This window comes from Choristoneura fumiferana, chromosome 3 (genome assembly GCF_025370935.1).
Source record: "Choristoneura fumiferana chromosome 3, NRCan_CFum_1, whole genome shotgun sequence".
Taxonomy (NCBI): domain Eukaryota; kingdom Metazoa; phylum Arthropoda; class Insecta; order Lepidoptera; family Tortricidae; genus Choristoneura; species Choristoneura fumiferana.
This window is the reverse complement of record NC_133474.1, coordinates 9701162-9718304: the sequence shown is the minus strand read 5'-3', so window position 1 is coordinate 9718304 and position 17143 is coordinate 9701162. Positions and strand designations below refer to the sequence as shown.

Sequence of the window (17143 nt, the reverse complement as noted above, 5' to 3'; positions counted from 1 at the left end):
TATATCAACAGAGGCATATATTTATTTCTGTCTAACGGTGTAAGATGGTGACAGAAAGAGATGGTGAAAGCGATAGCAAGAGCCCGCGCGTTAGACAATAAGACCTCTGTTTTCACTACCAAAAAGATACCAACGTTTTTATAGACAGAGTAAAATTTAATGTTTCAGTTGCAACGCATTTTTCACTGATGAAACTTTGTTCCCTAAATGGATTTCTTGTAAACGAGAAATTGTTTCTATAAAAGATTTGCCAAAATATTTACCACCGATGGAGGAATCATGTAAAGTGAATGCTGGCTTAGATTGGACCACTTTGAAAAGATTTGAAGCGAAAAGTGGCGACGGTAAGAATTTTACAATTAAGTTATTTAGCGATTAAATACCCTGTTTAAAAAAAACAGAAAATCTAAAAAAAACATTTGTACAAAGCGGTCTGTGTTGTATAATTTCTGGTAGATTCTACCAGCACATCTTGTTCTTACCTGTACGAGATCCTTCGCGGTTCATGTTCACTGCACAAAGAATTTAATATTGCAGGTACTAGCATATTTGTGGGCGCCAGTATAGTCTGCGTCACATGGATCCCACTGCGAGTGGAAGACATTATGGGTGACGGCCAAAACTTCTTAGCCATAGCTTGCCACAACGACGTGGATTGCCCGCGTTACGAGTGCGATGAAACGGTGCAACACGAGAACCTCATACAGATATGGGATTTTGGCACGCGTGACGAGTATGTTTTTTTTTATTTATGTAATTTAGCCTATAACTGTGTCTCTCTGCTGGGCAATGGCTTCTTCTCTTGACTGTGTTAATATTTTTATTTAAAACATACTGGTGAATGTCTTGTAACGACGTTCAAATCGTCTAGTTATGACTGCCTAGATTTATATGTATTCCCGTTGGTAACCATTCGGTATTTCTAAACAAATGGCTAAGAATTAAATTACAATCATTTAAAACATATCATTAACACCTAGTAGTCACTCCTGTCTGGTTTCGATGCCGGAGAGGCGTTGCCACTTTCCAAGATGGTTTTCTCTGTAAAATCTATTTTCTTTATTTATTTTCTTTACGAGGTTCAAATCAGCTCACACTCATGCCTTATAATATTAGTAATGTATTTTAATCATAAACTTAATATTAATAGACGAACCGACCTTGCTTGACAGCGTGACCGAAAGTGCTTGCTTGATAGTGGGCCTGTCTGTGTAAATTTGTAAATGACTGTGCGAGTTTTAGAGTTGCCCTCACTGCTAAATATGAGTTGTCGATAACCATAGGTACCGTATCCCCGGTATCCCCGTATATCCGGTATCGTCATATAGGTAAGGTACACAGTACAAATAAATCTTAAGGGCTGTTGCAGTAAAGTAGGTACTCCACTGCAACTTCAACAACACTTCATAAACATTTCTAAATTAAAAAAAAACCAGCAAATATCTGTCACTCCCACTCATGTCACTCGTCGTTAACTTTACACTAGAAAGTTAGGTAGGTACCTATATTCGTATGTCAAGAGTGTAAATAGTAAGCTATGAATAAAACACAAGCAAGATACGTACCTACTAGCTTTAATAAACACTTAAGGTATTTTTAGTTAGCGTGGCACAAAAGTCCAATGGTTATCTCAATATTAAAAATGACTCGAACGAAACGTATGAAAATTATCGCTAAATTGACGTTACAGGATTATACGATGCAGCTCTGCGACAGACGCATAGACAGACAAACAGACAGACAGAGGAGGCTTAGTATAGGGTCCCGTTTGGCACCATTTGGGTACGGAACCCTAAAAACAAAACACTGAATTTTGGTTTGTAAACAAATAGTTATTATTTTATTTACTTGAATTCATTAAATTCTCAATGTTAAGTTATTTTACTTTTATTCTCTCAAATCTTTAAATCGGAGAAAAGCAGCTACAAATTTTAGTACAAAACTTTATTGGAAGAATATCGATATAGGTATCGATAAAAAATATTCAAACTCTACGCCGTAAGTGCTCAAGTTCACGGATACAATATATTTTTATTTAACACATAATTATTAGAAATCAAGCCATATTTATGAAATAGACTGTTTACCGCTTCGTATTATAAGCATATAAATAAGTAAATTTGAGAATACATTCAATGAAAATAAGAGCTATGAAAATGGTACTTGTACAATCATATTTACCTGTGAAATTTATGTTTATTTGGGATATTGCAGTAGGTTGTATCACAACTCAACACAGAACACGACACCATTCTGGAATCATCCTACCGTTTTATGTAAAAAATCGAAAGGATTGCAGAAAATAACACAAATCAAATACGAAGAAAATTTTGGAAAGGAGGCGTACTGATTCAAAACGGGTCACGCTGTAATAATAATAATAATTAAATTCAATTATTCAAGTAACATTACGACTCATTTTGTTAAACAATTTATCTTAACCTATGTTAGTAAAAATTACAATAAATAAAATAAAATAAAAGATAAATAAAAACAAAATTAAATTCATGAAAATAATTCCTTATTTAACCATCCCACTAGAGATGGCACAACAGCGTTTTAAATACGGGCAGTCCCATCTGCTCGCGATCATGTTCAGGACGCTGTTGGCGCTGCCCCGCACCCTGCGCACCAGAGACGCACACCTCTTGCGCATGGTGGAGTAAAAACAGTCCACGCGCGCTTCAGCGAACATCCCGGATGCGCTACAGAACCGTGGCAGCCCCAACAGTACCCTGAACGCATTATTATATTGAACACGGAGGGCACTGTATGATTTTTGAGTGTACCTAGCCCACAGGCTGCACGTGTAGAAAGAGGTACAATATGCTCTGAAAAGAGTGATCTTGACGTCACTCGAGCACCGTGCAAACCTGCGTGCCAACATATTAGCTCGCACCGACAATGCCCTCCGCTCACGTTCAATCTCCTGATCGTCTTTCAGGTCAGGAATCAAGACATGGCCTAGATATTTAAAACTGTGTACTCTTTTTAGGTTACAGTTATCAAGCACAACTTTTGGTACACATTGAGTCTGTTTACTTCCGGCATCAAACACCATAATTTGGCTTTTTGCTACATTGTACGCCAATCCATGAGTCTCCGCGTACTTCTCGCATATTGACACCAATCTCCTCAAACCACAAACAGACGCACTCAGCAGCACCATGTCATCCGCGTAACTTAGGTTGTTAACACAGATTCCGTCTATGTGACACCCGACCCTGGTGCTGCTAAGCTCGCCTATGAGGTCGTTTACGTATAGGTTGAAGAGCGTTGGCGAGGTCAGCCCCCCCTGCCTCACCCCGCACTCCAGCCCATACGATCGAGACAAAGCTCCGTCCCATCTAACGCAATTGACCTGGTTCCCATACCAATACTTAAAGATGTTAACTATTTCTGTAGGCACATTTTCGTTTTCAAGCTTTTTCCAAAGTATATCGTAGGAAACCAGGTCAAACGCCTTAGATAGGTCCAAGAAGCACGCAAACACAGGTGTTTTTCGTTTCGTATAGTAAGTGACAGTATGCTGTAATTTTGATTTTATCTCTTTCCCACACATAGCTTATGCCGTAAAGATCGGTTTCTTCACTGGCACCACTGTTAGTCTATTTACGCTAGTAATATTATGTTTATGATTTGAATACTTACAGATTACCACAAATAGTTTACGGCATAGCGCACGATTTTGGAACAGTATGGTCTATGGATTGGTGTCCATCTGGTGCGAGGGATGTTTTGCCAGAAGACTTGACAGATGGCCGGCCATTTCGTCTGGGGCTATTGGCTGTGGCTTGTTCCAATGGATCCGCATACATCTTCTCTGTCCCGCATCCATCCACAGTGATAGAAAAGTAAGTGAAATGTCGGTAAAAAAGTGGATACTTAAAGAGATTTGAATAATAATTCTCTAGACTAGAAGAGTTGCAGTAGTTCCTATAATTATCGCTTTGAATTTGGTTCTATCTAAGCAAAAAAAAACTCAGTAATCACAACGAAACACCCACCCTATCCGGCTGACGCAGTCGGTTGCCATTTTTCGGAATGGCTTAGTGGCGTATTGGCTTGACAGTTCTTCTTAAAGAAATGTGTTATGTGATCTGTTTTGAGTGTTTGCGTATATTGTATTGTATAACTCTTTATTGTACATAACACATATGAAAATAACAGTTAACAAGAGAAAGAGATGTACAAAGGTGAACTTATCCCTTAAAGGAATATATTTCTACTATAAGTAGTTTATATACGTGGTCTAATGGTCTTGGATTGTTACAATTATTTTTATTTTGCAGTAATCGTTTTATCCAAAAATTGAAACCAGTGGCAGAATTACGAATGAAAATGCTAGTGGAAAGGTCGGAACGCAAAGTATATCAAGCTACTTCTGTTACGTGGTCTAAGGTAGGTTCTTGTTCAAAAGTTTTATTAAATTTATTTTAGTTAAAATGGCAAAGTTCTCAAACTAAAAAGATTTATTTTACAGGAAAAGGGTCATGAGGTCATTTTAGTAGGATATGCTGACGGTTCGACGGGTTACTACGATATAAATAATGAGTCTCCTCTGTCTTGGAGAGTGGAAGATGAAGTGGATATATTTTTTCCGTATAGTGAAGAACGACCACACAACACTTGCGTCACAGGTTAGAGACTTCTCATCGTTAACTTGCCTCTTTCCGTAGAAAATACATATACCGAGCAGCAAAAAATCTGACCCTGAAATGTATGTAGTATTAGGTAATTTTGTATGTAGAGTGGGCCAAATTTTGTGCCGCTGAGTATATAATAAATACGATCGTAAGATTGTTGCATACTGCAATACCACGTAACTAGCTTTTTCCATAAGGTATAATTTCGACTGTACTAACAGTACTAACATTCAACTGTTCTGACAGTGAAAATTAAACCTTATGCATAATGCTAGTGTGTTTTAGTCGCTATTTTTTTGTTTCCATAGTACTCCAAACTTTGTCCTATTATAAATTTCTTTTTGTTTTTCCTTTTTGTACAATAAAGAGTATAAACAAACAAACAAATTTCTATGGAGAAAAAAAAAGCAGAAAAAATAGAAATGGTCTGTTTATAAAGTATAGGTACATACAAGAATACAGATAAAATAAGAAAAAAAATGGAAAAGTAAATGTAGTTTTTAATTTATGGGTTTGATAATTTTTAAGGGTTAGAACTTTTTTTTGATAAAATATTGTTCGGTTACCAACCCCAGATTAAAATTTCCATTTGTGTTTTTGAGTTCTAGTTTTAGCAGCACATTTTGAACTGAGTAACCTTGAAAATATGATTAAATCACTAATGTTATGATTACATTTTTAATAAAAAAAACCGGCCAAGTGCGAGTCGGACTCGCGCATGAAGGATTCCGTACCATTATCTATACAACATTAGTCATTAGCAAAAAAAAAACGGCAAAAAAATCAAGTTTGTTGTATGAGAGCCCCCTATTTATAAATATTTATTTTATTTTAATTTAATTATTTATTTTTAAAGTGATTGATTATACAACTAAAGATTCTGTGAATATTTCAAGCGTCTACCTGTTGCCGTTATTAACATCAAGCAAAAACAGCAAAACAATCACGTTTGTTGTATTGGAGCCCCCCTTAAATATTTATTGTGTGACAGACTGACGGACGGACAGACAGACAGCGTAGTCTCAGTAATAGGGTTCCGTTGGCACCCTTTGGGTACGGAACCCTAAAAATACACTGTAATTACAGCGACGGACATAGTCCCCCGGCTGGACGGCGGCTTCGTGTCGTGCTCAGCGAGTCCAACGGGCGCGGAGATGTCGATCCCGGGCGCGGGCGTGCGCGTGCGCTCGCACCTGCCCGCGCGCGCCGCCATCTTCGCGCCGCACTGGCCCGCCACGCTGCTAGCCGGCGACATCGCCATCAGTCAGTATACCACCGCCATCACGTCAAGCTTGCAATGCGTTTTAAATGAGTGTTTTTCGACAGACGAAATATCTTTAGTCTCGTGAGGTTTGTTTGACGTTTCAGTCTTGCTTGCTATTGCTCATTTAGTTATTTAACCAATCACGAGCGCGACGAAAATGTCAAAGTTGTCAAACGGACCTTGCGATACTAGCGCCAACTGGCCTGTCATGAAAACCCTAACCTGTCATTAATGATAAGTTAGAATTTAATTAAATTTGCTGACGTCTTTACGCGAATCGTCGGGGATAGTGCAAATCCGCGTAACTATAACTACTAACTGTACTGTAGCATTAGATAATTCGACGTATCTGGCAAATCCAATTCGTACTCTAAGATCTTTGAAATAAAAATAATAATAATATTACTTATCCCTTTTCCAGGCCCCGCGAATTTAGATACGGTTCCCAAAAAATGAATCTTAGTATTGATTGTTTGAGGGGTTCATTCAAAAACGAATAATATTTTTCACTTCTCATGCTCGTTAAGTTCGTGTTTTTGTTGGATCTAGGCGACATAAATTGACTTTTTATGCTTTAGTGCATAAAATAAAATGTTCGTCTAAGACCAAGGTAATCAAGTGTCAACAGCCACAAACAAAGAAGTTTCTATTTTTTTTTAAATAAATTTTTAATTTATATAAAACTAGAAATCAATCAAATCAATCAAACTAAATCAATAAAACTAAAAAATTATAATTACTTATATAGTAATGCATGAAAAATAAAATGTACACAGTAAGTGAACAATTGTTTCCACTGTTGCTATTTCATTTCCTCGCCATCGAAGTGAAAAGCAGAGTGTAAAATTCGAGTATTAAACCCATTTTCCCTCGACGTGTGTTGTTGTACAATCTACTATTTAACGATTTCAATTGTCAGGATTGGTCATCCCGTAAAACCTAAAACCAGTTTAGGTTTTACGGGATGACCGTAAAAGTAAAAATTTGGAATTGAAATAAAAAATACGAAAAGATTCCAAAAAAAAAACAATCTTAATTGGATTGCTTAATAACGATATCTCTTGTCCGGGTGAGCGGTTAGTTCCAATGGAATGCCGAAAGTTTCTCGATGAGGGCTACGGTATAGATGTCGCTAGCGTCACTGCTTAAGTGGCTAAATAAGAAACAAACAAGCTGAGATATGTGGTGCATAGGGGAAATTCGTGTCTGTACCGTTGTCCAGCAGTGGTGTAGCGGTATAGCACGCGGCACGGAATGCCGAGGACCTGGGTTCGATTCCCAGTGCTGGTCTTATTTTTCTGGTTTTTCTGTGCATCTATATTTCAGTTTGTATTTTCAATTTAGGTTTCAATTGTTTTTGTATGGATGTAGTGTATAAAGTTTTTACACAGGTCGAGTAAAAATCAATCTTAAGTCAATGTCATAAAGACTTTGACTTGGATAAACTTTCTTACTTTAACTATACCATATTCTAAATTCAGCAAGGTCGAATATTTGTGTAAATTTATGTGTTCGCTATTAGCACTATGCCTGAAAATGAGTTAAATAAACGGATTTGCACGATCTTTGACGAATTGGCAAAAATATTCACGAATTACCTCGTTTTAGGAAGTCCGTAATTTAAAAAATCTAAATTCGGCAAGAAAGATATCGTGTTTTTATTTCAGAAAAGTAATGTGCAATGAAAATGAAAAACAAAGTTTGCAATTAAAAAAAAACATGATGCCCTGTTGTATCTGGCGCACCGGGCAGTAGCGGCTTTAGGGTAGGACGCGGTGGGGCGACCGCCCAGGGCGCTGGACTTGAAGGGGCGCCTGAAGTCTATACCTTCTAGAAAATTCCCAAAATTTGGGGGTGCCGTGGAAATCTCGCCCAGGGCGCTGGAAGTGCTAAAACCGGCACTGGCACCGGGCAGTCGCCCCGATCGCCCCAACCACGCCGCCCTGCCCCGAAAGCTGGCACAGCTTCAGCGTATGTTTAATAGTATATAGTTCAACAATGGACTAAAACAAGCCATAATGACACGAGTTTAGCTCGAGTGGCATTATGGCATAGGCGTATAGAGGGGGGGGGCTGGTCCATGCCCACCCCAGTATGGTCTAGTGCTCACCCAAGGATGTTGGACTGACTACTGATTCGAAATTCTATAATACTGATATCTTCACACAAAAATCCAGGTCAGGCCCCCCCTGAAAAATAACCCTAGATACGCCAATGCATTATGGTTGTTTAGTCTCGCGTTAAACACTAGTTTTCACTTTGAATGCGAGGAAAAAAAACAATATTCTGTTCAAAATTACAATATCTATAATATAAAAGTGAACCACCAGTACGGGACAAAAAAAACGAGACAGAGCAGGATGGCGCTCTACAACACCATTTTGACACGTTTCTCCCAAACAACGCATTATTTCTCTGGAATTTTAAAGCAATTCCATTCTTTGACCTTGGGAATCGCAAAAAACTTGAGAAAGTATGATATTGGGTGTGTACATTTTGTATATTAAGCAAAATAAAATCACAAGTTCAAGGCAAAAACGAGCGATCTATTATCTATGCCAGTGTTGCCATTCAGGGAAAAATAAATTTATTAATGAATAAATGCAATGCAATGCAATGCAGGATAATGATCCTGCATTGCAGTCTGTAAAGCTCTTTACCCATTCATTGCCGCGCGCCAGATTACGCTGGGCTTAGAGTCATGAAATTTGGTATGTAGATAACTGGATGTCTGAAATAACAGATATGCTACTTTTATTCCAATATTCCCTCGGGATAGTTGTTCTTAACACAACACCTTAATGAAGATTACGATATAAATTTTGGGATTTCCCACAGGAATTTTGTAAAATCCCAGAATTTCAACTGTAACTACCAGATTGAATAGTTTACGCGTGCGAGCCGCCGGTAAACTCTAGTTACTTTTTAAAAACGTACGCTCGACTAATGGACAGGCCATCTGTACAAAATTCAAATAGTAGAAAAATTTGTTGCGCGGTTTTTTTTCTTTTCTTTTATTGTTTATGAAGTGACGTTTGTATTGCAAAATGACAGTGAGTTGACTCAGTAATGCAAAACAGCATCTATTTAGCCAACAGTTTAAAAACTGAAAACTATTTTAAAACTGATTGGTTTATGCATAATAAAATGAATTTATCCTTAATATAATTGAATAGATTCATATTCGTAATCATTAATTGTGTTTCACGAAACTAAATCGTGTGTTTTTTATATTTTTGCACAGTTGTCAGTTGATGTTATTTCCACGCCCTAAAAATAAAAAATAAATAAATTCCAACGTAAATAAAAAAAAATACCTTAATCCCTAGAGAATAAAAAGGAGCTCTAGTCCCGATATGCACAGACTAAAGTAACATTTTAAGAGCATGAGAAGTAAAAAAGGAGTTATTGGTATCGCAGTGAGCACGGCGGTGAACGAGCTGGAGTGGACGCAGCCGGCGCGTAAGCTGGGCGGCATTCGCGCACTGGCCGGCTGCGCGCGCTGCGGCCGCGTGGCCGCCGCCGCGCCCCCCACACTGCGAGTTATGCGCCCGCACCCCGCCTACCCCGAGTTCAAAAAACCGGTGCGTGTTTTTGTTTTTATTATATTAGCGATTTATTTCTACTGCACCTGATGGTAAGGGCAGGTAAAATAAAATACCACCATAAAATAAAAGTGCAGGTAGGTCACTAGTTAAATATCCCTAAATTGTACTTACCTGGAAAAACACTTTTTTTAACGAAAACTGGAAACGACTTCAAAAACCTTGAAAATATTTTTCTACTAGTTTGAAATCGGTGCCTCAGCACGAGCCAGCAGGAGTGGAACTATAGCCGTTTACCTCACCTACATATTGGGCTTCAATCACTCCTGCTGGCTCGTGCTGAGGCACCTACTTCAAACTAGTAGAAAATTATTTTGCAAGATTTTTGAAGTCGGTTCCATTTTTCGTAAAAAAAAAATCATACTTTTTAGTGATTTGTAGCCAAAGTGCATCTCACAACGATTCCATTAAGCTCAAACACAGCACAGTTATATCATTTTATAACGGAGTACCGGTACCTACGGTCTTCTTTATCAGGGTCCAGTTCACCAAATGATACTTTCTGAATGTAAATAAGTCTTGATGTTAAAAATGCCAAAATCGCTATAGGTGTGCTTTAAAAATTCGAGGGTTGCTCTCGATTTCTCTAAGATCCCATCATCAGATCCTGACTTGGTGTCAATGGGACCAAATCAGAAGTATGTCCTTTAGAACTAAAAAATAATTTTGAAATTTGGCCCACAGTTGGCGGCATACAAAAAAAAAACACACACACACACACTTGAATTGAGAACCTCCTCCTTTTTCGAAGTCGGTTAAAAAAAGGGAGGACAAAGGTTTCCGAAAGTCAAAACTCTCAAAACACAGACCTTCATTGCCCCGTAACGCATATTTGCCATAATTAATTTCAGTTATTTTGCAAAATATTCACATAATTGGGTCGATCAACTTTTTCTTGTACCTTGTTGCCATGGTTACGTTCCCTGGACTACTCCTTAAAACCACGAGTTTCTATATGTTTTCTGTGGTTAAAATTCATAGAGTATAAATTTTTGACATAGTTACAAGTTCATTATATTGTAAACTATCTCCTAAGCATATTAGTCGCATATATCCTACGAACAAATAATAAATCAGGAATTGTAACTAGATTATAAAAATGGAAACTGTCGGCATATTTTACATATCGTCACTACTTTGAAAAAATCTCGTATCTCAAATCAATACGTCAACGAATTTGACCCTTAAAACAATGTTCATTAAGTTCACTCGGAAAGATCATCGATTTTGAGATACCAGCTTTTTTCATAGTAGTGACGATATATATCCGTGCAAAATTACAGCTTTCTAGCATTGATAGTCTGAGCAAAGCCGCGGACGGTCAGACAGACATGGCGAAACTAAAAGGGTTCCGATTTTGCCATTTTGGCTCCGGAACCCTAAAAAGATTGGTAATCTCAACTTTTAAAAGTAAAGTCAACTTTTGGAAAACACCGAAATAAAGAAAATCGAAGAAAGTAGCTCGAAGTCGGTGCCTCAGCACGAGCCAGCAGAAGTGGGACAATAGTCGTCTACCTCTTTTAAATACTATGGGTTTCAATCCCTCCTGCTGGGTCGTGCTGAGTCACCGACTTCGAGCTAGTACGTACTTACCTAAAAATATTTTCAAGGGTTTTGTAGTCGGTTCCATTTTTTGTTACTTTTTTTATTTTTTTGGAGTCGCTTTTACTCTTTTGTTAAAACATTTCTTTATTTCTCACTTTTTAGTGATTCGTAGCCTAAGTACATCTCACAACAATTCCATTAAGCCTAAACACGGCTTAGTTACGTTGTTTTATAACAGAGTTCCGTTGCCTACCTTCTGGCTTCAGCATCAGATCGAAAGAATCATTAACTTAATGCTTCTTCTTAGTCGCTTATCTAGGTATATTAATCATGATCGTTTATAGACGAGCGAGCATTACTTAGCTTTGATGAGTTCCATTGGTCATCACGGTCTTCTTCATCAGGTCCAGGTTACCAAATGATACTTCCTGAATGTAAATGCTCATCTTAATGCTAAAAATGCCAAAATCGCCATAGGTGTGCCTATAAAATTTGAGGTTTGCCCTCGATTTCCCTAGGATCCCATCATAAAATCTTGACTTGGTGACAATGGGACCACCTCAGAAGAATACCCTTTCGATTAAAAACAATATTTTGAAAATCGGTCCGCAATTTGACTGAGTAATCGGTGAACATACATAAAAAAATACAAACATTGGAACATAGAACCTCCTCCTTTTTTGAAGTCGGTTAATGAAATAGAAATAAAATTATTGAAAAAACACCGTGGGTGGGCTGACTGTTAATTGACCCAAAATGTGCTGCAAGTATCCCTATCTACCTACCCTTATCATATGGCTCACGATCTTTCTAATACCCTGTATTATTAAAACTGTATTAGAAAAACAAAATAAGACAAACTGCAAACATGGAAACTAATAAGCAAAACTTGTTCTGTATATGGGTACGTATTATAATGTATAAATTTAAAATACATATCGGTTGAAATACATACAGTTCAAATACCGAAAATTGTAAAATATAATGGTTGAAACTTATTAATAAAAATTCATAAAGTACGTTTTTCATATTGGTCGAAATACATACAATTAAAATGACTACTAAGTTCACAATGTGTATGTTCAGAATATATACAATCAGAATATATAATAGTTGATCGAAAAATTACAATTAAAATTCCTATAGTACGTTTTTCATAATGGTCAAAATACATACTATATAATATAATGCCTAGGTTCATCATCATCTCTAGTCTATTTACGTTGTATTTACATGTTAAATTCTGAAAAATTAAGAACTGTAAGACAATGTCGACGGAGCTCCGCGAACGCGGAGCTATTATTCAGCATAGTTAAGGCGCTTTGCGCCTGAATAAAACTGTAACCTAACCTAACCTATAAGATACCGACTGATCGGAAGCCGTATTGTCTAACAAGACGTTGCATTTTAAACTAAAGTCTGATCATTAATTGAATAGAAACTTTAGGTGCGACGACGAGCGTAGCGAGGAGAAGCGTGTTAGGTTCAACTATGACCAAAACCAGAGTGCCAGAATTGTAATATATGCATTTTTCTTTGTGAAAATTCAGTATCTAGTATGTATTTCAACCATTATAGAAAACATACTGTATAGATTTTGAACGAATACATTATGAAAATATGCATTTTGTGCCATATGACTAAGAACCATTATGCATTGTAACCTTTATATATATTTTGACCACTATACATTTCAAGCTTATGCGTTTAGAACTTATGTCAAATAACTTTATTTATTTTGATGCATTATATTTTATCATTTTCGGTATTTTAACCGATATGTATCTTAAATTTATACATTATAATACGTACCCTCTGTATATATAGGTACCAGGAAAGGGATAAACTTATTTATATAGATAATGAAAAAGCAAGTGATAATGCTAAGTCCCAATAAATATCAGAATCTTAGACTTCTTAACGCATACTCGAGTGATAAAAAAACGCCTGAAATCTTGCGGTCGCAATTTTCAATTTACGAAAAGTTATAAATGCTATCAAAAACATAACTTGTAAAAAAACAAGTCTCGCAACTCAGTTCTTCTACCTTAATAAGTAGTGGGATCCATGTAATAACCAATTCGGTTAATTTATTCAGTCCCTACTTACTTACACCTATTTCCATTGTATTATACATATACAGGTAGGACAGGTACACTGATTCATTCACTGCAAATGTGACTTTGTAATCCTATATGTTTATATGGGATTACAAAGTTATTTATGCAGTTGGTGTATCTAGAAAACTGGAAAACTTAGCGGTGCATGCCTGGGTTCGAACCTACGACCATCTATTTGAGAAACTAAAAGTTTTTGCATTTAGTTTAGTAATGGTGGTTTTGTGTTTTCTATAGATCTTTGGTATGATTGAGATGGTACCCCTCGCGAACAAGAGAAGCAAACAAGTCAACGATGAGCTTGCCATGAAAATAGAGCCACTTACGTACCCGGAGACTATCATCAAGTATGGCATACAATTCCAGAGCGTCAACAAATGCGATAAGGTAAGAATTATACCTACTTACTCCTCATAATATTTGTATTTAAAAAACACGATTGCGTTAAATCTCTTGATTGTCTTAAATTGTACTAAGTACACTTTAAGTCACCAAAACAAACAATTTTGATTTTTGGGTGCGTTTCTTACGGATTTTTATTTTTTTGTTTCATTTATCGTGATTTATGGAGTTATGACTGAACAAAAACGAACAAAAATATAAAAATATAGGTAATAAATAAAAATTAAAGTAGTGGCACCTATATTTTGTGGGGCTGAAAATCGTTTGTCTTAACCGGGACTCGAACCCGTCAAATGCGACAAAAAATAAAATGCCTTATTTTATGATGCAGATCGGATTACTGATAAGGTTCATTTATCTTTAAATAACATGGAAAATCAAAATAACAAAAAACCATGAAAACTAACAGTTTGTTAATTTTGTTTTCACCCGTCACGGAACATGGACGGAACAAGGTACTACATTTTAAGGATTTTTGATTTTAAAATATAGTAAGTAAGTAAAAATATAGTAAAGTAAGTCTCCATTGCGTACAATTTGCTATTTCTAATATTTAAGGTGTGGTGCTTTTGCTGTGACGGGATCGAAGAACAAGAAGTTTTAAGAGTTTATACCTGCTGAGCAGGCAACGTTGCATTTTTGTTAGTTTTTCTCGATTATTCCATAAAAATTGAATGAAAATTAAAAATGTTGTCTGATAGAACCGTTCTTAATATATAAGTTAATGTGTCTACTCCAATAATTATTCGTGATAGACTTATATTCTTTAAAAACGAATTAATGTTTATTAACGGTTTGTAAGGAAAATAAAAGTATAAAGGGCTAATGGGGAAGGACAGAGGGGGAAGGGGGAGGGGAGTTGGGCCTCTGTATCTCCCACTCACCGTACGAAACAATGTAGCAAAACTGCTATTTCACGCCGGTATTCAGTGGGAGTGTGGTACTAACCCGGTCGAGCCGGCCCATTCGTACTGCAGCCAGCAAGTGGTTACAGTAAGGCTCTACCAAAGGTATAAGCGTCTTTCTGGCTGGGTGCTTATAGTTTGGAACCAATTTGCATGGCAGTAGGTATTCATGATCAAATAAACGAAAACTTTTATTTGTCCGGACAGGTACTTCAACAGAAATATGCATCGAAACCGAAAGCGCACTTTCCGGAGAGATTCCCTCTCGCCGATGTGGAGTCCATGGCCTTCTGTCCTGCAAAACGTTACCACGATAGGTTGGCTGTAGCTACTCACTCTGGTATCGTGTTTATTACTAACGTAAACTTGTAATGTCATAATCATAATACAATGGCAGTTGAAGGTATGACCTTGAAAACAAAGGATTTATAAATTGTATAGAATCTATTGTAATTTAAAAGGATTATTTTAGAAACTACTAAATGTTAATATATAATTGTTACCGACATATTATAACGTATAAACAAGCGGCTGATATACACAGTGAACTTGATGGATCACTCTACAGCATGTGCATTAAAATATAACTGAAGTGTTCCGTGATAGTGAATCTATTTCATTTATCATATCACTATTACAATTAAGAGTGGACCCACTCGATACGTGCATTACACAACGTGTTACGAATATATATATAAAGCAGTACATAAATAGCTAAGCCTGCATATAACATAGATCCAGGTAGAGAGAAGCCCGAGATATAATATTAGATTTATGGCCTGTTTCACCAATCATTGATACATTTTAAGTTATAGGTAAATGCGATGTCGTCTCAGTTTATTCGGACAAAATCGAGACAGCATCACTTTTATCTGTCACATAAAATTTATCAATGAGTGGTAAAAGAGGACCTTATTCTCTTCCGGGTGTTGCCTGTAATAGAAACTTTATATGAAAATAATGATACACGCTGTCATAATAAAAATATCTTATTGTTCCAAAGTTCTAAATTTGCGATGCGAAGGAATATTATATCGGGGTGTGAGTACCTGTTAATTTTTGTTTTGCCTTTTGCTTGCTGTACATTACTGGTGCGATGAACTATGTTAGAAAATAACAAACCATGTAATTTTAATGTGAATAAAACCACTCTAACACCTTTACTGATAAATGATAAGGTAAAATACCTATATTGTAATTTATCGTTATTGTCACAGTAAACACCCCCCTGTGTATTAGGTATTTATTAAGATTGCCACATCGCGGGTTTTGCTCACTATCCAGATGTCATGTTTTCAGAATTTTTATGTTTTTTGACCTCAGCAGAAGGAATAAGTATCATTGTGGATTCACAGTTTTTTATGTTGAATAAAATTATATTAACGAATTTAGATCTTACGTAACTTTTATTGCGATGTAAAAAATGACTGACTGATTAAATTATGTTTTAAACGTGGTCTTTACCGATAAAGTTTTTACTTTAGCTGTTAATACTTTATTTTATTTTAAATATGAAGAAGAGGTATTTTGGGAGCAGTTCATTCTTTTTTATCTATTGATTAAAGTATAAAAAAGCGAGTAAGTACTAAACATTAGCAAAATTCCGATAGCTAAAAAACATTCAGTGTTGTATGCATAAAACTTTTTAAATAACGATATTGTATAAACGAAAACACCCTATTTTTTTGTAAAAAAATAATTTGTACACTGGCTATATTATTATTTTAATTATTTACATACATTCTTTACAGTTATTATCACCACTTTACAGTATCATGCGTTTTTTTTTATAATTAGTAATATTATGCTGTGTTTCATACAAAACAAAAACTTTCAAGGACTTACGTGCCGGGCGATAGCTAGTTATTACAGGAACTCAATAATTAACGGCTATTAAAATTAAACCAGGGCAATTTGCTGAAAAACCATATTTTGAACAGGTGTTCAAAATTATTTTAGTACAAAATTACTTTCATAAGTGTTATCTTGATAAACTTTACTTGAATTGTGGTAACGAAATAATTTAGCCAGGTTCCCTATTCATTTTACATCGCGTGCTGTCAGCGCACATTGGCTCGCTACATGCGATTTTGGTACAGTCACCAGCGCCAATATCTGACACAACAAACCGTGCATAAATATCTGATACGACTCTATTTCTAGGGCCGGTAGGACGTGTCAGATATTTTTGCACGCTCCGCTGTGGCAGATATTAATGCAGGTGACTGTACAAACGGCTATACGGCGTATTATAATAGTTAGTATGCGAGATATGTTTACTGTTCCATCGGTCTGACCGTACATTACCGAAGAATCAGGTGTAAATTATGTTATTATGCTTTAAAGGAAGTATCGAATTATATACTTAGTATATTGTTGTTTAAGATGGCATACATTATGTCACAAACTATCACACTGTAAATTAGTATGTGATTTATATTATGATATATCTTAGTCGTAATTTTATTTTATTATTATGTAACTTGTACATAAGACTTCACAGTGATATTAATATTAGGTTACCTATATTTCTAATATCCTTGTAAATTTTGTTTATATGTACTACGCTTGTTGCCTAAATAAAGTCTTGAAACGTATTTTTGATGTTTTTGATTTTACCCAAAAATCCATGTAGTACGAAAAATAATACGAAAAGGAG

At 36.2% G+C, this 17143-nt stretch overlaps 1 protein-coding gene across 2 annotated transcripts in view; it reads left to right on the top strand.

Moving 5' to 3' along the window:
* The window catches only part of LOC141426524 (uncharacterized), a 35152-nt gene extending 18071 nt beyond the window's left edge, over nt 1-17081 (top strand). For both annotated transcript variants that reach the window (XM_074085494.1, XM_074085493.1), the window contains exons 27-35: nt 169-344; nt 538-733; nt 3654-3854; nt 4293-4401; nt 4484-4640; nt 5733-5909; nt 9331-9494; nt 13415-13564; nt 14692-17081. In XM_074085494.1, the coding sequence (XP_073941595.1) occupies nt 169-344; nt 538-733; nt 3654-3854; nt 4293-4401; nt 4484-4640; nt 5733-5909; nt 9331-9494; nt 13415-13564; nt 14692-14856 (1495 nt within the window). In that variant the 3' untranslated portion in view covers nt 14857-17081. The remainder of the gene's footprint in view (nt 1-168; nt 345-537; nt 734-3653; nt 3855-4292; nt 4402-4483; nt 4641-5732; nt 5910-9330; nt 9495-13414; nt 13565-14691) is intronic.
* Nucleotides 17082-17143: the final 62 nt, after the last annotated feature.